Below are 22,333 nucleotides of genomic sequence, written 5' to 3' on the forward strand. Positions count from 1 at the left end.
CCATCAATATCTGCATCCTGTGTGTGCTGCATAAATAAGCCTATGGGGACAAAATTGAGACTGCTTAAGATACTTAATACCTGTCAATCATTAGAATCCATACAGATATTGAAAGAGTCAAGCCTATAACTTACTGCTTCCTCCCAAATCTCACTTGGTATCTTTTGTTGCTTTGGTGATTTCATATTTGTGAGCTATTTTTATTTTAGAGAGATCTTCTTTTAGGTAGCAGCTACTCAATTTCAATAGAGCACAAAACTTGAATACTGCTGCTATCAGAAGAACGGGATGAATGCCTGTGATATAAACCACCTCCACTGTACGTTTTTCTGCTTGATGTATTGGGTCGTCGGGACAGTCATGACGTATTTTTCTATGTTTTTCAATGCAAAAATGCATCATGACTTTCCCAGTGACCCAATATTTTGAAAATCATATTTTAACCATTATAATGAGAAGCCACATTTTATTGAGAATCTATAGAATTTCATTTCTCTTAAGGCAGAGAAAACTAGAGAAGAGGGCAATGCAGTTCCCTTCTAGATACTGATGAATTCTCTCTGCTCTTGCTTCACATGGTAGATGGTGAGTTGATTTGCCTTCAGGACCAGAATATCTTCAAAGCTAACTCAACGCTACCTTGTTCAGTGTTCTACAAATAGTGGCCTTTTAGTGATCAGTGATCCGACAAGAATCTGTCATAACCTTTAACATTGTCATCATCCTCTCCTCGCTCCGTGGGGCTCCTAGTTCTTTGATGTTCATTTCTTGCCAGGCAGAGAGAAAGCACTGGCAAAAAGTGGGACAAGACAGATCAATGGGTTATATTCTTCTTTTTAAGTTTCACAACATGAAAGCACATATTGATTGAATTTTTGAAGTGCTTTATTTTAAATAGCATCTTATTCATTATCAAAGTCAAATGTACTTATGGTTAAATTTTTTTAATACAAAAAAGGATAAAGAACATAATGTGAATCACCAATAATACCACCAATTAGAAATGAGCCCTGTTACATTTTTGCTGAAAAAAACAAAAATCAAACTCTAAAAAAAAGAGAAACTCGAAAATATTGTATCTATATGAGTAAATATCATCACTAATGACCCTCTCAGTTACTTCATGAGAGGAAATGTGGTTTAGTGGAGAAAGCACTGTCCCTGGAATCAGCCAGTTCTGGAGTTCAGGGCCCAGTCCTGCCGCTTACCAGCTACATGACCTTGGGTAACTAGCTTACCCACCCTTCCCTTAGTTTTCTCATCTTGAAATAACCATAATAAGACCAAACTTGTAGGATTGCTGTAAGGATTAAGCACATGAGACATGTAAAGCACTATGCTAGTATCTGGAATATAGTAAATACTAAATAAAAGATAAATACCAATATAAGTTTATATTATAGATTTTATGAGAGTATCATTGACAATTCACTCAGCAAGGATTAACTGAGCATCTGGCTAGAAATTCAAAGACGAATACATGACACCTATAATGGGTAAGGAAGTAGGGACAGTGGTGTCGAGACGTTAGGGTGAATTGACTAAACATGAAGACTTGAGATGAGGAGGTGGGAGTGTCAGAATATGTTTTGTTTGGAGGAGAGTATATTGGAGATCTCTGATCCGCTTGATTTCACTGGCTAAAAGTTGATACAAAGTTATACATGGGAATATCTGATCTATAGTATCAAGGCCCGTAGAAAGGTTATATTTTTTGGTGAGTTATCAGATGTGAAACAAAGGGTAGAGGTCATTTTGGGTGATGGTGAAGTTGGCATCCTTGGAGTGGCTTTGTAGAATGGTCCCTGCGCAAATTCCAAGATCTTTTTAAGCCTGTTTCTCACTTGTGTGCCTAGATACTTGGGAAGTGCCATTTGAGGAGATCTCAGAGCTGCAGTGGCTGGGTAGTGGAGCCCAAGGAGCTGTCTTCCTGGGCAAGTTCCGAGCGGAGGAGGTGGCCATCAAGAAAGTAAGAGAACAGAATGAGACGGATATCAAGCATTTGAGGAAGTTGAAGCACCCTAACATCATCGCTTTCAAGTAGGTCAAGGCTTTTCTTTTTTTTTTTTAAGAAATAGATTTTCTTTTCCCAAACATATAAGCTCCTGCTTTAAAAAGGCATGTTAAGAACATTCTATAGACTAAGCACTGTGTTAGGTGCTGTGGAAGGGCACCAAAGAACTATTGAATTAGAGCCATGTCTGTAAGGAGCTTATAATCCAGTAGTTCTTTTTGCCAGAGGATGCCCTGCTTGGAAGAGATGGAGAAGGGACAGAGGGAGAAGGTGGATTCCTGCCAAGCAGTCAGATCTGCTAAGTCAACCTTGATCAATAAGATGACAGAGGTCACTTTCAGATAAACTAAATGTGCTAAAATTCAGTTAAGAAAACAAAGCTAACATCTAGGTGATCAGAGAACAATTAGTCCCTGTGTAATAGATATGGTTTTTATTAGTTTATATCAGTGTCCCTTCTTAAATATTAATTTGTAATAACAGGTACCTTCAGAGTATTTCTCCCTGCCTCAGGTTTTGCTAGATCCCTTTTCAAGTGATGCCAAACACTCAGCTTTCTAAATCTAGTGATAGTAGAGTTATTGATCATAGTAAAGTATGTGCTATTTTCATTTCACAAAGTAGTTGTTTTCAAGATCTTGATAGTTTAAGGCTATTACTTTCTTTTTTTTTTTTTTTTAGCTGAGCCGTCCTGCCACCTGTTGGCAGCTCAGCCGCAGCTCAGCTCGGACCGGGAATCAAACCGGCAACCCTGTTGCTCAGAGTTCACACTCTTGAGTGAGCTCTTAACCAACTGAGCCACTCAGCTGGCCCAAGGCTATTACTTTCATAATATTGGCAGGAATCCCTAGCAAAAGTGGGAGGCTCAAAGGTAAATTTGTGGAAAATCACCAAATTTGGCAGTGCTGAGCTCTTTATATGTGTAATCTCTTCTGCCTGTACCTTTCCCTTGCATTTCCTCTCTTATCAGCCTTCAAATGTTGCCTTAGGCTTGAACAAATGAATGGTGAGTAGCTTTAGAGGAGGGAAGGTAAAGAACAGGAAAAGTAGCGTTAGGTGGTTGACAGTTTACAAACTAGAACTTCTTAGTACACACACACACACACACACAGGGTGCCAAAAAAAATTGTATACACATTTTAAGAAAGGAAAAAACTGTATTGAAAATATACTGATGGTAACCACATTGAGCACCTCTTGTAATTGCAAAAGTCAAACATGACTTGTATTCATATTTTGTTATTGGAATATATTGAGTATTACAATTTTAAAACAGTTTTTTCTGAGTTAAGGCTGAGTTAAGATTTTCAAAGGCCTGTTAAGGAAAGGAAAGGGAGGGGGTGTAAAAAGAAGAGAAGCATTTCCGGGGAAAGAGTATCCACGCAGGGCATGGGAGAGCGCTTCAGCTGCCGTAGCGATTCTATCACTGGTTGCCCTGCAAGGGCCAAGAGGATGTGAGATCTAAACAAAGGGCTCCAGAAACCAATTCTCATCTGTCCAAAGATTATCATTTGAAAAGACAATAGGAGGATTATGTTAAAGCATATTATCGGAGACTCACTTCTTTCTTTCCTTTTACTTCCCAGAGAGGATGTCACTCCTAGTATGCTACACCATCCTAAATGGAAGGAAGGCCTTCCATTTAACTTTTAAGCTTAGATCGCTAGGATGCTGGGTTTGAAACACAGAATATTCTATAGATTAGCATGGCCTTTTGGCCCTCCTGAAGTGAAATAGGCTGTGTGCCCCAGGTAAGAGGGCTTCCCAGGCAGAAGTGTGTCCTAAGAGGATAAGTGTGTGAATCTTTACTTTTCCTTCCTTTCTTTTGCTTCTTCCTTTCTCTTCACAGTCTTTCCCCCCACCTCACCCTCTGACCCTCCTTCTTGCATATGCAGTTTTCAGCATTTTGGACAAATGTTGCCATGCTGGTGCCCAACTATTTAGGCTGAAGATGCTTGAATAGTCTTTACCTCTACATGGAAAACAATAGCGAGACTGTGTCCCTGGCCTATTGCACCATGCTCTTGAGGCATTGTGCTGTGTTGTGTTATGTTTGCAGCCATCTGTGCCATGTGTTGCCTGGCCAATGAATCATTCAGGACCGTCTGGAAGATATGAAGTCAAGATTAGATTTTAGTACGTCTCTCTGGATACCGGTTTCTGTGCTTACAGCTTCTTTTGAAGTTAGTAAGAATGATGTGCAGAAGGGAAAGTGCAAGGAAAGAATACTATATTTTTTTCTTCCAATTTTTAAAGCAGCCTTTTAAGAAAACCCAACCTGACTGTTCCTAATGGAACTGAGTGCCAAGGGAAGAAAAGGTAGCAATTAGAAGTGATTATAGAGCTGTTATTTATAGCTACTAAGAAGCCTTGTCATAGTACAGGACTGATGGAGTGATGGCTCCTCATTCGTCAGTCAGGAAAGATGAAAAGCGCATAAGATGTTACTGTTAGCCCCTTTTGGGCCATGTTTGTGTGAGAAGTTAAAACCTAGTTGAATAGGATACCGAATAGCTTCAAACAAATCTTTATTTTGATATTTTTAAACATATTATAGTATTCCTGCCTTACCATTTCTCTGTAATGAAAATTAAATTATCTGTGTGTAGTTGCTGTGCAATCTTGCTCCACTGAGGTTTCCTAAAAGTCAAGAAACTTGAAGAAAGATCTTTCATTAAAAATCAAGATAAGAATTCTGGGTAGCTTAGAAAACGATGGAGAGTAATAGAAATAGTTTTGTGGCATTTGACAGGCACATCAAAGCAGGGAAAATGAAGACTATTAATTTCTTCATAACCCGCTATTGTTATAAGATTTTCACGTGATCACAAACCATGGTCTCTAAATCCTTTCATTGTTTATGGCAGCCTAAAAGATAGGATATGAATTGGTAGCTGGCTGAGGACTTTAGCTTGGGTAAGCTATAGGTAGACTATTCCCAATAACTTCTCTAGAACGTTTTAAAGGAAGGCATACATACCATTAAGGGACGGGACACAGAGAATTGCATATGATACATCGTCTTCTCTTTTCTCATCCTCAGAACAAAGTTGTGATTTAGAATTAATATGATTATCCCCACTTTTATAAGGTAACAATATTAATATAGGGATCCCCAATATGCTTGTTTATACAGAAGTTGAAAAGGTAAAAGGAGGCTTGTACGGCAGTGAGTGGAAAGAGCATGGCTTTGAAGTCAGACAGACTGGATTTGACAGACAGACCCCAGCTCCATCACTTATTAGTTGTCTGATCTAGGACAAGTCACTGTCTCTCTCTGATCCTTACCTGTAAAAATGGAACAGGTGGGCCGGCCAAGTGGCTCAGTTGGTTAAGAGCTTGCTCAAGAGTGCAAACTCTGAGCAATAGGGTCGCCGGTTCAATTCACGGCCTGAGCTGAGCTGCCGCTGAGCTGCCAACAGGTGGCAGGATGGCTCAGCTTAAAAAAATAAATAAATAAAAATGGAACAGGTAATATCTATCTTACAATGGTTTGGGACAGACTAAATAAAACAATTAAATAAACATGTACATATGCCTGACAAAAAAATATGCTCTCCCATGTCAGTGCCCTTCCTCCTACCCCTGGCCTCGGCACATGTTTGTGTGAGGGCTTTATCAGCAAAGAAGTTAAGGACTACTATATTTGTCAGGGACTTGCTGTGCATGGTTAGGCCTTGCGGTAGAGAGAAAAGAACTTGAATACCTTTTCCCTTCAGGGAGCCTGTAATCTATATCAGGGGAGAAAAATCACATATAAAAAAAACGAATGGCTCCTATGTATTGTAGCATAGAAATTCAGAGAAGACAAAGGTCTTTTTGGACTGGAAAGGTCAGGAAAGGCTTCATGGAAGATGTAGGAAGCGATGGACATCCAGGCTGCATAGATGTATACTACATTGTGTAATGTTATTTTTATTCTAAACAGAAATAGCTTTCAAAGACTAAATAATATAGAAAATTCTTTTTTTGGTCCTCATTCTAGTTAGTTGTCTTAAATTTGAGTAATTTAATATCTAACAAATAATAGTAAAAATAGCAATATTTTATTTGAATTCTCTATTTCTGCACACTATGTATAAAACCCTCCATTTAATTTTAAAAGGGTGATATTTAAATTATTCTTAGCTATCTAAAACAACACAATACCCAGCCCAAACAAAACCGCAGAAAAAGGGTGCTCTTTGTCCCAGAATGGGATGTTCCCACAGAAAAAGCACCGGATATAACACAGCATATAGATACCTGGAGTGACAAACTAAAATTGTCTGTATGCATAATAGAGAAACCTGTAGACTAGAGGTGATTTCATGCTAATTTAAGAATCAGGAAAGATTATCTACATACTTTTTAAAAAGTAGTTTGGATAGAGAACTGGTCTTAGTGATTAAATGTATTAAATATTTCTAAAATATAAATATGTATACATGTATGTTTGTATCTATATATTTATGTACATGTTTGTGTTTTCTCGGAAGGGGTGTTTGTACGCAGGCCCCATGTTATTGCATCATCATGGAATACTGTGCCCATGGACAGCTCTACGAGGTTTTGCGAGCTGGCAGGAAGATCACACCACGATTGCTAGTAGACTGGTCCACAGGAATTGCAAGTGGCATGAATTATTTGCACCTTCATAAAATTATTCATCGTGACCTCAAATCACCTAAGTGAGTACTGGAGCCAATTTTTCAGCCATGTGGTTTTATTGCTTTGAAATAAGAAAATCTGTCAACCATAGTTGAAATTTTCAGATGTCATGCTTTTAAGTTCAGTTTAAATCAGCACACTGGGTAATTCTATTTGCATATCTTTTGGATTATTGTTGACTTACCTACTTATCTATATGGCAGATATGTCTAAGCACCTGACCCTTTTTGTTGCTTTTTAGCTGTATAATTGTGAAACAGAATTCATTATCATGAAAGTACTCACCTTACATCATCTTGAATAATTAACACCAAACTTCTTCACTTAAAGGCCTACCTGTTGTTTTCCTAGTATATTCCCAAAACACAGTTTTTTAAAAACTGAGTTTCAGAAATGTATACAATGGAATAAAAATGAATAAGAATGATTAAGAAGCAGAGGCAAAGAGGAAATAAAAACATTAGAACTAAAGCTTGTTCTCAAAATATTGGGTTGTCGGAAAAGTCATGATGCATTTTTGCAATGAAAAACATAGAAAAAATACGTCATGACTTTTCCGATAACCCAATATATACCATAAGAGTCTCTACAGTTAGAGGTGGACTACAAATTTGGCTTTGAGCTTCCTAGAGTCTAAGCAAAGAAAGAAAGAAATAGTTTTATGTTTCACAGTGTCTATGAGAAAAATACAAACTGGTTATTTAAGAGAAGCAGAGCTGTTTCTAGTAACCTCTGTTTTCACAATGATTCCTTGGCTGCCAATAACCACCTTAAGAGGAGTGTTTATTTCGTTCCCCAAATTGCACAAAGGAAAGAAAGGAATTGATAAAATGGTATATTTCAGTGTAACTCCTATTTTTCAACATTATTTTTATTTCATCACATTTTGGTTTAGAGGTGCAGAGAAGGATTCACCTTTTTTCAAAAGCATTAAAAAAAACATTAAAAAGCATAGTAATTTTATGGTTTACAACCTTTTTTATATCCATTATCACATCTGCTTTGATCTTAGCAAAAACTGTGTGGGATAGATATAACAAGTACATTCTTATTTTATATAAGAGAACCTAGGGCTCAGAGCCCAAAGCTGTGGAGTTTTAACAATATTTATTATAGCCATTAGCTCATTGAGCAACCTCCTTCTTGCTTTATTTGCAAATAACTTTCTTATATGGCGTTCATTCCTTCTGTTTACATTCTTCAATGAACCTGTTGCTTTTGTCATTCACTACATATACATAAAGTACCAAAAGCCTCTTTGAATGGTCTCCTTTTTTTAAAAAAAAGAGCTATGCTTTTATTATTTTTTTTTTAATTTTATTTTTATTTTTTTAAAGATTTTTATTGGGGAATTGGGGGAAGAGAAACAGACAAGTTGCTGTCCTTTTGTTCTCCAGTCTAGTTGTGGAGGATGTTGCTTCACTGGCCCAAGTTGGCACCATCATTGCGCTCTTCCTGGGTGAGGCAGTTGCTCGCGGGCCATTGGACGGCCGCTCCCGAAAGCGCACGCCAGCTGCGGGCCATCCCCACTGCAGCCTACGCCGTCACCGGCGACTCACAGCAGCCCAGCTCCAGGTTGAGCTGTTGTTCACCATCTTAGCTGTACAGGGCGCAGCATCACTGGCCCACATGTGGAATCCGAACCAGGGTCCTGCTGCTCAGAGCTGGCCTCCCAAGCCAACTCTTAACCAACACACCACTTGGCTGGCCCATATTACCTACATTAAATCTTTAGGCTGTGCGACCCCAACTTTGTCTCAGAGAAGTTTTCACAAAAGTTCCGACATTGTATCTTCTCTAGTCTCCTCCCATGTCCATCCCTCGTGTCACAACAACAGGTCCCATGATAAGCAGCACAAAGGAGGCAGCATGGGAAGTTTCCAGCATTCCCTGACCCTCAGGGGCTTACCGCCTTTTCTGACTTTCATGGTATATGCTGCCATCAATTCTCCAACTATTTCAGATATCCCATGACATTGTATCCTTGTGCATTTTCACCAAGACTAGTACCATTCATTCAACATTTCTAAATTCTGTGAACTTTACACATCAGGTGCACAACCAGGGGTTGGTGGATGAAGATATCCTAATGCAGTTGTAAGCACCGAGCTGTTTGGTAAAGAACTATGTATTTGAAAGTGGGTGGGAAGTGTGGCAAATGTGAAGTTCCTGGTTCAGAGAAGGGAGGCGATAGACTGAGAAGTTTCCTGTTTTCTAACGCCTTGATTCTTGTACTATTGGAGTCTTAAGCCTTCTTATTGTTAAAAATAGGTCCCTATATCATTAAGCCTCTGCAAACGTAACTCATGAACCTTCTAAAGTTCTAAAGAGGTTATTTCAAGTGAGCTCAGTGTAGTGTGTGAGGATGTTCATGTGTTGGATTTGACTGGTAGCAGATTGTACTCATGCTTAAGACTAGCAAAAGCAGTTTGCCCCGGGTCACAGTTCAGATAACTACCGTGAAAATTAAAACATGAGTTATTATATGTGGCATCTACTTAAGCTTAAATTCATTCCTGCTTTTCCTCATCAACATTAGTAGAATCCTCGGATACTTATTAGCCTTTTAATCTAACGAATCCCTAATATCATGATCCCATGCGTGATTTTAGTTGGCCATCATTTAAACAGTGTTTTAAAAGAGTGTTTTTCTCAGTGGGTTGTCTGAGACTGGCAAGGGTGGAAACCGATGTTTACTGAGCATGGGTGCTTTACTTATCTCATTTAATTCAAATGAAAATTCTACAAGGCCATTATTACAGGCCCATAATCCCTTATCCAAAACTCTGGAGTCAGATGATTTCAGAAAGGTAATCTAGTGCATTACCTTACACCTCCAGTGAAGACTGGGCTGCACCATCTAATCAGCCACGTTCATATGTCTGTAGCAAAACCTATGATAGTCACACAAAGTGGAATAAAGTGAGTTTGCTTTATGCATATGAAACATATGTATTCACTGTTTTCAGAGCTTTTTGCACTTTTGAATTGTGGATGAGAGAGCGTGACCTGAATTGTCTCCATCTTACAGATTGAGAACTGGCTTAGCAGAATTAAGTAAATTGGCAAAGATCACACTGTTAGCAAGTGATAATGGCAGGGTAAAACCAGGTGTAAAAGCTCACTAAGCTATGCCGCCTCACAAGGGTGAATGATGCTGTTTCTAGTGTATAGTTAGTGTCCTAGCAATGCTGGAACTCGTAAGCTGAATTCTACGAGGTAGGGGGCAGAAAACAAAGTCTTCAGTTGCCCATTTGAGTCATGTTTTTTCATTAGTACTAATGATCTGCATATTTTCTTTATTTCTTTTTGAAGTGTTTTAGTGACTCACACAGATGCAGTAAAAATTTCAGATTTTGGTACATCTAAGGAACTCAGCGATAAAAGCACCAAGATGTCCTTCGCTGGCACAGTGGCATGGATGGCGCCAGAGGTGATACGGAACGAACCTGTCTCTGAAAAAGTCGATATATGGTGAGCAACACCACCTGTGCCACCGGAAAGCCTTTTCTCACCTCCACCCTATTAGCACTTTCCTCCGTCGGCACGCCTACTTTCCCCAAATATCCTTTAGTGTTCCTCACTTCTGCTTGACTGTAGTTTCATATTAGCTGAGGCACTACCCAGTATGATGATATACGGTAAGAAGATTGGGAGAGGAATTCGGGTGACTATCTAATCAGTAAGTCATCAGTTTGGGGAACCCTCAGAGAATATGCTAAACTTTCTGTCTTACAGAAAGTTTACTTCAAAAAACCATTTAGTATAAAAGTCTTTTTGAAATGTATTACATAATTCTCACCTTCTTAAGTAAAATACATTAAACAAAGTTTACCTTTTTCTTGTTGACTCAGAACATCATTTCATATATATGTCATATATATGATATATTTGATATATATGATATTTATGAGATACATATATTTATACACTGATGCACTGATGTGACATAGTTATGTGCTTTAGACCTGTTTGATATATATAGGGCTGTTTGTCCTTTTATTAAACAGCCCCTATGGGCTATGCTTTTTTTTTTCTATTAAAAATATATTTTCCTGTAATTGCTTTTCTTCCATTCTTAAAATTGGCTCCTAATAGCTTTTAGACTTAAAACCAAACTAATAACATATATCAAAACTGCATGTAACACCAGAGTAAATAAGATAAAGTAGAAACGTGAGAGTCATTTGTAATTTGGGTAATTACTACCAACATGTCCTCCTTAGGGATTATACCAATTTATGTTCCCAACAGAAATGTTTAAGAATGTTTTCTCAGTCTCACCAACAAAATGTGTTAAACTTTTGGAATTTTGCCAACTATATAGGTTAAAAAAAAAAGGTATCTTAGGTGCAGTATTAATTCGCATCTCTCTTCTTGAAAGAAAGGTTATACCAAAAAAAAAAAAGAAAGATTGTACATTTTTTTCATGTTTACAAACCATTTGTAATTTCTTATTTGTGAACTATCCTTATCTTTTGCTGAACTTGCTGATCTTTATTCTTATCAATTTATAAGAGTATTTTATATATTCAGTAGCTTAGCCTTTTGTGTATATGAATTACAGATACTTTTCACAATTTGTTATTTTGCTTATGGTGGAGTTTTCTTTTCCATGCCAGATTTTTTTCTTAAATGTAGTTTAACTTGCCAATAATGTCTCATTTTATGGCTTCTGAATTTCATAATTAGAAAAGCCCTCACGACTCTAAGATTTTTTTTTTTTATTTCCCATATGTTCTTTCAGGATTTTTGTGATTTCATTTTTCACATTTAAATCTTTGATTCATTTGGAATTTATCTTGATGTAAGATGAAGTGTAGATGTAATTTTTCCCCGGTTGTCTCAACAGCATTTATTGAATAATCAACTTTCCCCACTATGATGTTACTTTTTTTTTTTTTAAGTCCTCATTTGGTGTTTTGTTTTATTTATTTATTTATTTATTTGTTTATTTGTTTATTTATTTATTTATTTTTAGCTGAGCCATCCTGCTACCTGTTGGCAGCTCAGCAGCTGCTCAGCTCCAGCTGGGACTCGAACCGCTGTTGCTCAGAGCTCAAACTCTTGAGCAAGCTCTTAACCAACTGAGCCACTCGGCCGGCCCTGATGTTACTTTTATCATAATACTCAATTCCTATATGTATTTGGTCTATTTCTGGATTTCTGTTCCATTCCATTAGTCTGGCTGTCTATTCATGCACTAGAGTTAATTACTGAAGTCTTACGTCTTAATACCTGGTAGTGTTGGTCACCCCTCATTGATTTTCTTTGTTGTCTTCCTGGCTGTTTCTGTTTTCCTTGTAGCAGTATTAGAATATTAAAACTACAAAGACATTTATTAAAAATTAATACAGAACTAAAATATCAATCAGTCTTTCTGTAATGTCTTTTTTGCATGTTCTTGGTACTCCTGCAGGTCTTTTGGAGTAGTGCTTTGGGAGCTGCTCACGGGCGAGATCCCTTACAAAGATGTAGACTCTTCAGCCATCATTTGGGGGGTTGGAAGCAATAGCCTACACCTTCCAGTTCCTTCCACTTGCCCTGATGGGTTCAAAATCCTTATGAAACAGACATGGTAAGAAATATATTTCTCTCCTAATTCTCCTTTACCTTCTTCCTCAACACCATGTTTAAAACTTCTGTAAAACTGCAGGGAAGTCTCTACTGTGTATTTGGAATCACCTAGTAGTGGAAAGACTGGGAGGCTTGGAACTATTTATAAATAATGAATTTGGTATGTTTTGAAAGAATAGGCCTTAGTAAATGATAGCTATTATTACTTTACCAGTCCTACGGGACTATTATCAAACAAGTCACTGATCCTAGAGATTTCCATTTCACTATTAGAGGTATCCCATAATTATATTTTCCTTTTGCTCTTCAATACATCAACACTGCCTGAGATACAGCCATGCATGGAATAAAAAATGTTTTTCATAAAGTAGAATAAAATATTTATCCTCCTGGACATAACTTCTGAAATGCACAAGCTGTCTTTTTTACTTTTAGGCAAAGTAAACCTCGCAACCGACCTTCTTTTCGGCAGACACTCATGCATTTAGACATTGCGTCTGCAGATGTTCTTGCCACCCCACAAGAAACTTATTTTAAGTCTCAGGTAAGTCTGGAAACTTTCTACCAGGTGCTTCGACTGAACGAGGAGATAGGGAACTACCAATGAAAAAAAAGTAACTCTTAGAAGAGGGCCATTCTGATTGTTATAACAGTTATATAACTCTATTCATTGCGAAACAACAACTATGACACCTTACACATATGACATTTTGGAGTTTTTAAAGCACTTATATATTATTATCTCATTTTAAAATAACATGTATCAATCTGATTCTCATAGTGGTTTCAAATGAAACTTGAAAAAAGAGGAAAAGAAGATATGAAAACTGTAATGTACATATACGTATTTGAATTAGAATTATTACTGAACTTCATCAAAGTATTACTTTCTTTGAAGTAGAAAAACTAAAGTACAGAGGAGGAAAGTTAAATACCAGAGAGAGTCCATGACAGAAGGAGGCCCAGAGAGAACCTTTTCTCTAATTTTATGTGTCACCTAGTATGGCACCAAATAAAATATAATTTAATGTATCTGTTAGCTTTTACTGCATTACAAACTATTCCAAAACATATGGCTTAAAACAATAAGCTTTTGTTTAGCTCACAATTTTGTAGGTTGGAAATTTCGGCTAGGCACTTCTGCTGGCTTTGACTGGGCTCACTCATATGTCTGCAGTCAGTTGCCAGGTCAGCTGGGAGGCTGGCAGGTTCCAGATGGCCTCATTTACAAGTCTGGCGATTGGTTGGCTATTAGCTAGAGTACCTCTCTTCCACATGGTCTCTTATCCTTCAGCAGGCTAGCTGGGGCTTGTTCACATGGTGTTCTCAGGGTGACAAGTGCAGCAAGAGAGCAAGCCCCAGTGCACAAGTGATTCTCAAGCCTCTGTGCACATTATGCATGCTAATGTCGCATTGTCCAGAGCAAGTCACAGGCCAACCCAGACTGAGAAACAGACTTCTTTGACGAGAGAATCTGCCATACACATTGTAAGAGCATAGCAGAGAGGGGAAGGATTTGTGACTATTAAATTAAAATGCTGTAAATGTGATAAGGATGGTCTAACCACTATCCATACAGATAGGGAGTGGTGGGAGACAAATACACTTGAGGTTCTTATCCCTACCAGACCCAGGCAATAATAAAAGGAGTAAAAGGGGATGAAACTATGGCTTTCGAAATAATGAGATGACCTTAAATTATAGCTTTTATGCCTGCAGGATTTAATTACGTAATTTCTTCTCATATAGCTTTGTCTCACTCGTTACTGTGTTTCCAAAACTAATTTTTGTAAGATGAATTCCATCTCCTCATTGACTTCCAGTATCGTTTCAAAGATTTGTTCTCAGAGAAGACATTTTATTATCAATTAATGTCTCAATCTATTCCTCATAGTCCCCTATCTCCACTGGGTGATGAGTTTACCTACCAGGAAAGTTTGTTAAGAAGAGTACTGGACTGGGAGGGACATCATACTGGGAGTTAACAAGTCCTCCAATGTGCTGTACTGCCTGCCCCAACCCGAGGCTCCGAGTACATGCTTCTCAGGTGTCTGATAAACAGAGAAATACTCTGCCCATCATACATTGGGACATATTTTAATAAAGGCACCAGGGTTTTGACAGTTTCTAAAGAATGATAAGTCAGACTCTTATCCTGTTGCCCGGAATTCCATCACACTCTTTATGACTCACAGTCTTAGTTTCCCACCCCCACAACTGTCTTTAAATAGTAAGGCTTGCCCCTATAGTGTTTCTGAGGAATTATTATGTAAGTAAAGTGTTAAGAAGATGTAGGAGGTTAACTTCATGCCATTTCCTATGTTCTTTGATATGCATTCAGATAAACTCCCTTAGAACTATTAAAACTATTGCCTGTTTGAATACATGTAGGTGTGGGGCTCTAGAAAATAAATCTGTCAAATGCCTTCTTCTGTTAGTGTTCAGAAAAAGACTAAGGCCCTTGTGTGAAGTGAAAGAGAATAATAGGGAGTGCTCTCTAGGAAGTCTGTCAAACTTGAGGATATGGTTGCAATGACAGCTTTGCTTCCTTTACATTAAAACTCTACATACCACAGTTTTGTAAATCAGTTTTTGGTGAAAATACTAAGTCACAAGCCATTGAGACAGTGTAACTGTACATAGTCGGAAAACTTCAAGTTCTAAACAGATTTTACTTGAATGCTCCCAGAATATCACTTCTGCAGCCAGCTCAGCATTCTCTGAGCCCCTGCCACATGCAAAGCGCTGTGTAGTGCAACTAAGCACCCACAGTCGGTGTCCTCACTTGTACAAACTCACTTTTAGCAACACATGCAGTGCTAAAACTGAACTCAGAAAAGAAAAGGTTCTTTTGGAGCAAGAAAATAAAAGGGAGAGGAAGGAGAAGGGAGGAGAAGGAAGGGAGGGGAAAAACTTAGTACATGGGGCATGTTTTAATTTTCATTAATTCTTTCACGTTTTTCTCTGAACATAAAATTTTACCTCTCCTTAAATAGCCCTAAATCTGCTGTCCTTGCTAGTTCCTAGAATTTTTCAGGTACTTACAAGCTGGTCTGTCTTTGGGTCTGAAATTCAGACTATCAGTGGCTGAAGATAATCAAGCGTTTGTGGACTAGCTAGTGAGGTATTAGGAAAAGCAACAGACCCTGAGATTAAACCCCTGTCCTGTGATCTTGGATAAGTCACTGAATTTCTCTAAACCTCAGCTTACTCATCTAAACAATGAAGAAATTATATCTTCCCTTCCTTGTGGAGTTTTGGTGAGGATTAAGTGAGATGATAAAAATGCAACTATATTGAACTGTTCGATTGTAAGACATTATTCACCTCCCACAAAGCTACAAAAATTAAGCCTCCTTTGGGTTATTACATTCTGGTACTTTTTCTGATGAGCTTCTGAGATGGACAAGATGGCAGCTAGGGAACTCTTCTTCCTTGTGTTTTGACATTATGCTACCCCAGTGGGGAAGAACCGGTTGTTTAGCACATGGTTTTGCTTTTCTATAGCAAAACCTCACCTCCTCCTGCTTGCTGATAAAATCCTCTTGGCATCAGTTGTCAGTCAATGGTTGTTAGCCACGGGTCTCTATCTCCCACCAAAACTTTCAGTCAAGAGTGCTGCCAAAGGCCAGCTGACTCTTTCCTGAGAGAAAACACTTCATCTGTTTCTCATCAACAGCACATGTATAAAGATGCAGCATATATAGCACAGATGAACAAAGCAACCAATTTCAGTACAATATTAGATTCGGCCAAAGCTACTGCTTCATTGCAGACAATAACCCATTTCTCCAAGTAGGCAATTAGTGCTCCTGGTATTCAATTACATTTGATACCAGCCTTTAGATAATATTTTAGCTGGGTCCCAGCTGCTCCCAAGCTCTTCCACCACCCTCTCTCTGCCTTTGCACCATTCTACTTTCCTTTTGAGGGCCACTGTGACCACCCAGAAATAAAGGGGAGAGTCAGAGCCACTAAGCTCATTATAGGGATAGATTGTGCTACCTGAAGAGTAATCTCATCACGAGTGAGTAGGTGTTTAGGCAGAGGCTGGGCATTTACCTAGGAGGCAGCAAAGTAGACTCTGCGCCAATCAAGAGTTGGACCTGACAGTGTGTTTTCTGATGCAGAGTCTATGATTTGCTAATATTTAGCCCCCAACACTCTGCTTCTCTATTCCTCAAGCGAGGCTGTAACTCATTCATGTCTTTTTCTTACTTCTGAAAAATTGTGGTAAAATATATATAATATAAAGTTTGCCATTTTAACCATTTTTAAGTGTACAATTAAAAAAAAAGTGTACAACTCAGTGACATTAATTACATTCAAAATGTTGTGAAACTATCGCCACTATCTATTTCCAGAATGTTTTATTACCCCATTAGCAAGAACTTCCCATTTTCTCCTCCCCACAGCCCCTGGTAATCTCTGTTCTACTTTCTGTCTCAATGAATTTACCTAGTCTACATATTTCTTTTAAGTAGAATCATACAATATTTGGCCTTTTGTTTCACTTAGCATCTTTTCAAGGTCCATTTATGTTGTAGCATATGTCAGAACTTGATCCCTTTATATGAAAGAGTAATATTCTGTTGTATAGATGTACCCCCATTTTGTTTATTCATTCATCTGTTAATTCAACTTTGTTTTGACATCTATATTATGGGAAAGAAGAGGAGCAAAGTTTGAGTGCAAGAGCTTCAGTCCACTGACTGAATAATTGGAAGGCTGGAGAACACAAAAATCTAAATGTTATGGCCTTTCCCAGGCCTTATCTGGGACATAAAGAGGATCCCATTAATGGTGGTAACTCAAGTTTCACGGATTTTTCCCTTACTTGCTTACACAGGACTTAAGTACCTTGTGAACCACCCTCTACTCCCTTCCTCCACCCTCACATGCATTGTGGGGGAAATCCCCATAAAGAGTGAGGGTCTCAAATAGCCTCATATTAACAACATCTGCTCTGCTTTTCACTGACTCTGGCTAGACACAGCAGTCTCCCGCCTAGCATCTGCTGGGTATGACTTTATTAGTTAGCACTGTTTTCTGCTAAAAGACTGTGGTCCCCAGCTGGCATCCATTGGACGCTGCTGTATCCTTAAGGCACAGCCGTCACCCACTGAGAGCTGTTATTTCCTGCTGTAACTGACGCTCTGGACTTCACAAGATTCCAAAGCTGCACATTGTTCTGTTTACACAATGAGCTCTTCCTTTCCCTGTTGAGTTACACTTTGTTAAAAGTAACAGAGCAGTGCTGGTTATGGCCCAATGTTTTACAGGTATTTTCGTGAAACAATGGGAAATGCCAGTCCACTCCTGTGATGGTGGCTTTGTTATAGGTCAAGTTCGTGCAGGACTCCTCCTTCCCACATCATGTGTTTTCTCTCTGAGGCTCCTGAGTCTCTGTGCAAATTGGCTTCAGGCCTGCCTACCCTCCATTTCTTTAGATATGCCCACATGTGTCTGAATTGCAGATTAAGTGCCAATTGGAACTCCTATTACATAAAGCTTCTAAGTATTATATATGCGATAGAACTCCAAAATTAACATCTACCGGTAACGTGATACCTTTGGGGAAAACACATTATTAATCAGTACCTGCTGTTTTCCCACACATTCTGTTCCCTCTTCACAGGAGAAATCTGCTTTCTTAATATGTTTCAACCTTCAAGAAGATTCTCTTTAAGTTTCCTGTTTCCCTAAACTATATATCAGGAGGCTTATATCCTGTAGAATTTAAAATAAAAATTGATCTGTGATATTTGATTCCTGACCACCAAAAGGAGGTAGTCCCTTTCCTGGTCCCTGTAAGTATTGTGCTGGAATCCACTGACACGTTCTTGCACAAAAGAGGATGCCTTAAGGCCCAAATTTGGCTCTCTCCCTTATTCTTTTTTCAATCTTTGGCTTCTTAAAGCTCAAATACTCTTCCTACTTCATGACTCTGATCTGATGATTGAGAGAACAGTATTACCTGGGGCTCAACCAAACCTGCATTTACTGCTTAGATACCGTCAAAAGGCTGTTACCAAACAATGGACAGCGCATTCTGGATCTTGGCTTTCTGAGGGTTGTTTGGCAGGTTTGGTGCCCGAAAGTCAACTGACTGACAGAAATCTTTCTCCAATGGTCAGTCAACATATATGTATTCATATATATATGAAGACCTAGCATATTAAAAACTGATAAGCAGATAATCACTTTATAAATAATTACAGTATAATTTTCTCTGTAGAAATAAATGAGAAATGGCAAATTTGGGGAGAAACCTTCTGTAATTTCACAATTGCTTAACTTCTTCCATGCTCTAGAGAGATCATTTTTAACATGAATCTAAAGGAGATCTAGAGGAAGATTATACAAGTAGAAACATTTAGTTACACATCTAGCCTTCACTGGAAATTATCTTAATCTCATTAGCTTCGTAGGATGGTGGTCTATACATAATTTGAGGAAACATCTCCTTTAGCTGTTTTTCTACAAACTGCCTATAGACTATATTCCAGCAGATATTTTCCTGCCTCCTAAAATTTAGATAAAATTGGCTTGAAATTCCATGACCTGTGGAAAGTCCAGTGTCCTAATATTTCTGTGAATTCCTAGAGATTCATAATTTCATGGCCACTCTAGCTCTGCCTTCCTAAAATCCTTGGCTCCCGTTCCTGCCATCTTGTGGTTGTTCCTTTATATTTGTCCTGTCATTGACCCAAACACAAAGTTCAGCACCATTCCTTGATTTCTAAGAAAACAAAACACACTCATCCAAAGTCAGGGTGAAGATCAAGAGACTTCACTAAAAATGTAGGAAATTGGAAGAGGCTTATATTTTGAACAACTTAAATCACATATTAGACATTCATTCCTGTCCTAAAAATTGTGTTAGACTACCTACTAAGTTGTTTAGACATACTATTTTTTTTACTCCCAAATTCCTGTATAGTTCCCTATATTTTTATTCCCATCTTCTGCTGTTCATGCCCCTTGGGCCTTCTCCTCCAAATATTTTTCAAGATATTTTTATAAACACAGCCTAAGAGGAATTCTGGTGCCAATTGTAAAGATGATCATATTCTCACTGACACATACTTGAAACGTATGGTTATTAGGACTATTCTTTCTGGCTAGTCTTTCTTAGTCACTCATCTTGACTTCCAGAGGTGATGGCTAGTATGCCAGCTGTGATGTTTCTGCTGGCCAGTACTGAAAGGAAACTGGAAAGCAGTATTGCCTGTTGGATTAAATACAAAAAATGGGGTGGGGTTGGGTATGCAGATACATTATCATGAGATATTTTGTGATGAACTAATATTTATTGAACATCTATTCTGTAAGGCTCTTCAGGAGAAATATGTAGGGAAAAAATTCTTGTACATGATCCTAAGGTCATATCAGGGATTGAAACTCCTAGAATATTAACAGTCTAATTTGTCCTTGCCCAGGCTGAATGGAGAGAAGAAGTGAAAAAACACTTTGAGAAAATCAAAAGCGAAGGAACTTGTATCCACCGATTAGATGAAGAACTGATTAGAAGGCGCAGAGAAGAGCTCAGGTCAGCTGATCTCTCCTTCTTCACCTCTTCTTATCCCCAGGTCTTCAGATATTAGCTGGAACTCTCTTTGTGAATTTCGTTTTCTATACACCCTTCACCTCTGCTATTTATTGTTATTCTCTTTAAACGTTTTCCTAAAAGTCAGCTCTCCTTTATATCACTGCCTTATCCTCTCCCCCCAACTCTGTTACCCTCCTTTATTTTATCTCTGCAACAAAGATTCCTGGAGCTTTTTGTGGAAGGCCAGAAATGTATAAGATGTAGTCCCTGGTCTCAAGATGCTTATAATCTATTAAGGGATACAAGACATGGTCATAGATGACACTATAATTAGGCGAGATATGTGCCATGGGTAAGTATAAATGAGTGATCGTGATATTAGCTCTAACTGCATATTTCCATTAACATATGAGTTGTACTGTGTCTCATTATACTGTATTCTTATTAAGATATTGCTGACACTACACACAGGCTACAAATTATACCCAAATCATATTCAGATATTATCTGTGGCCCTCCCGGCTATTCTGTATGGCTGGATGTGGTCCTTAAAAATAAGCCAAATGGAAAGCTTGGGTTTTCCATCTCCACTCCATCTTGTTTGAGTCATTGCATCGGACATAGGAGCCTTAAATTTAGAGGGCCCTGGGGCCAAGGCTTTTGCGATAAACCATCCTGGTTCTTATTTTGCTATAGCTGACCTTTGTTCTCCCCCAAGTTAGTGGGTTTCACAGATCCTGTGTTTTCTTTGATAGGCATGCTTTGGATATCCGTGAACACTATGAGAGAAAACTGGAGCGGGCTAACAATCTATACATGGAACTGAGTGCCATCATGCTGCAGCTGGAAATGCGGGAGAAAGAGCTCATTAAGTATGTAGCCAGACCACTGTCTGCCTTCATTGATCTGGGTCTGTCAATCAGCAGAAATGTAGTGCTGTGCCATGTTGCTGCTGCTCAGAACTGGCAGACATTTTATTCATTCACCCAGCATTCCCTCAGGGATGTGCTGTGCACAGGCCCCTCACCCTGGTGAGGTTTACAATTGGTGGCATTGCCACAGAGCTGGTTCTAGGGGAACGTGCACTTGACAGGCATTTGCGGCCTCACCCTGCTGAATGGCTCGGAGAAGGGTCCTCGTTTCATAAAGGAGCTTGGAGTGGATGAGTGGGAACTTATTGCCCCCTGGGGAAGTAAGGTGGCTACTGCAAGTGGTTTAAGGTATTCCTGAGAATGGCAAGAAACCATGGTGTCCTGGCCTAAACAGCAGCTGCTGAAATGGTAGGACTTCTGCCGTTGCATTGTGTGCTTCGTGAGGTGTATTGGGGAAGGGAAGGTCGGCCTCTGAGTCCATCTGTGAGCTGAGGGGGAAAATGAAGTCAGGTTAGTTTGACTTTAGTATTCTTTGGTTGTTGTTATTCCTATTTTACCTGAACAGCAGCCTTGTTATTCAAATAGCCTGTATCTGGTAGATGTGGCCAGAATCTGTGGGTAGAATTAACCTGAGAGAACAGTCTGCCTTTTTTTCTGTCTGCAGTGACTGACATGGGGCTTTTTCTTTCATTCTGCAGACGTGAGCAAGCTGTGGAAAAGAAGTACCCTGGGACCTACAAACGACACCCTGTCCGACCAATAATCCACCCCAATGCCATGGAGAAGCTCATGAAAAGGAAAGGGGTGCCTCACAAACCTGGGATGCAGGCCAAACGGTGAGTCTGAGGTACTTGTGCTGACCTGATATTCAGATAAATGGGAAAATATCCCCTTAAAAATACATTCTCAGATCATGAGTGTGGCCACTCTACCTCATCATTAGCACATTTGCCTGTAGATAAAACAGAAAGAAGGTGAGAGAAAGGGTGTCATGGACTCTAGGAATCCAGTTTTTACTGTCTGAGGTATAGCTCCTTATTATCTTAGCATGAAATAGTGAAAAGAGAAATAAACTGTGGCCAGACAGACCTGGATTCAAATTCCAGCTCTGCCTATTATAAGCTATGTGATTTAGGCCATGTCACCTGCCCTGTTTCTACCCCATGAGTAAAATGGTATAACTATAGCACATGAGATTTCTTTTTCTTTTTTTGACCCCTAATGCACAGAATTAGGTTAATCATAATTCTTGATTTATGCAACATTGGTCCACACATGGCCCACTTTTATTTATTCATTTAGTTAGTTCTTTTTAATAATGTAATAAGTGCCTGAAAATCCACCAAAATGAAAGCAGAGACTTTGATCATTACCTATATCTAACCATATGGTTCCCCTCATTCCACTCCCGCATGGGACTTCTGTGAAGTTTAAAATGAGACTATATTTGCAATCACCTAGTAAATCACATAGGTGCTCAAAAAATGGATTTTTCTTTCTTTTTGTTTTTTTCTTTAGTTGAGTCATCCTGCCACCTGTTGGCAGCTCAGCAGCAGCTCAGCTTGGGCCGGGAATCGAACCGGTGACCCTGTTGCTCAGAGATCACACTTTTGAGCGAGTTCTTAACCAACTGAGCCACTCAGCTGGCCCCAAAAAATGGACTTTTAA

The 22,333-nt window shown here is 38.9% G+C and overlaps 1 protein-coding gene across 7 annotated transcripts in view; it reads left to right on the plus strand.

Moving 5' to 3' along the window:
- Window positions 1–22,333, plus strand: part of MAP3K13 (mitogen-activated protein kinase kinase kinase 13) — a 135,083-nt gene that overhangs the window by 99,694 nt on the left and 13,056 nt on the right. For all 7 annotated transcript variants that reach the window (XM_019623699.1, XM_019623742.1, XM_019623734.1 and 4 more), the window contains 8 exons: window positions 1,857–2,040; window positions 6,493–6,684; window positions 9,980–10,138; window positions 12,084–12,242; window positions 12,677–12,785; window positions 19,684–19,793; window positions 20,549–20,665; window positions 21,364–21,501. In XM_019623699.1, coding sequence (XP_019479244.1) covers window positions 1,857–2,040; window positions 6,493–6,684; window positions 9,980–10,138; window positions 12,084–12,242; window positions 12,677–12,785; window positions 19,684–19,793; window positions 20,549–20,665; window positions 21,364–21,501 — 1,168 coding nt within the window. The remainder of the gene's footprint in view (window positions 1–1,856; window positions 2,041–6,492; window positions 6,685–9,979; window positions 10,139–12,083; window positions 12,243–12,676; window positions 12,786–19,683; window positions 19,794–20,548; window positions 20,666–21,363; window positions 21,502–22,333) is intronic.

The sequence above is a fragment of the Hipposideros armiger genome, unplaced genomic scaffold (assembly GCF_001890085.2).
Source record: "Hipposideros armiger isolate ML-2016 unplaced genomic scaffold, ASM189008v1 scaffold_14, whole genome shotgun sequence".
NCBI lineage: Eukaryota > Metazoa > Chordata > Mammalia > Chiroptera > Hipposideridae > Hipposideros > Hipposideros armiger.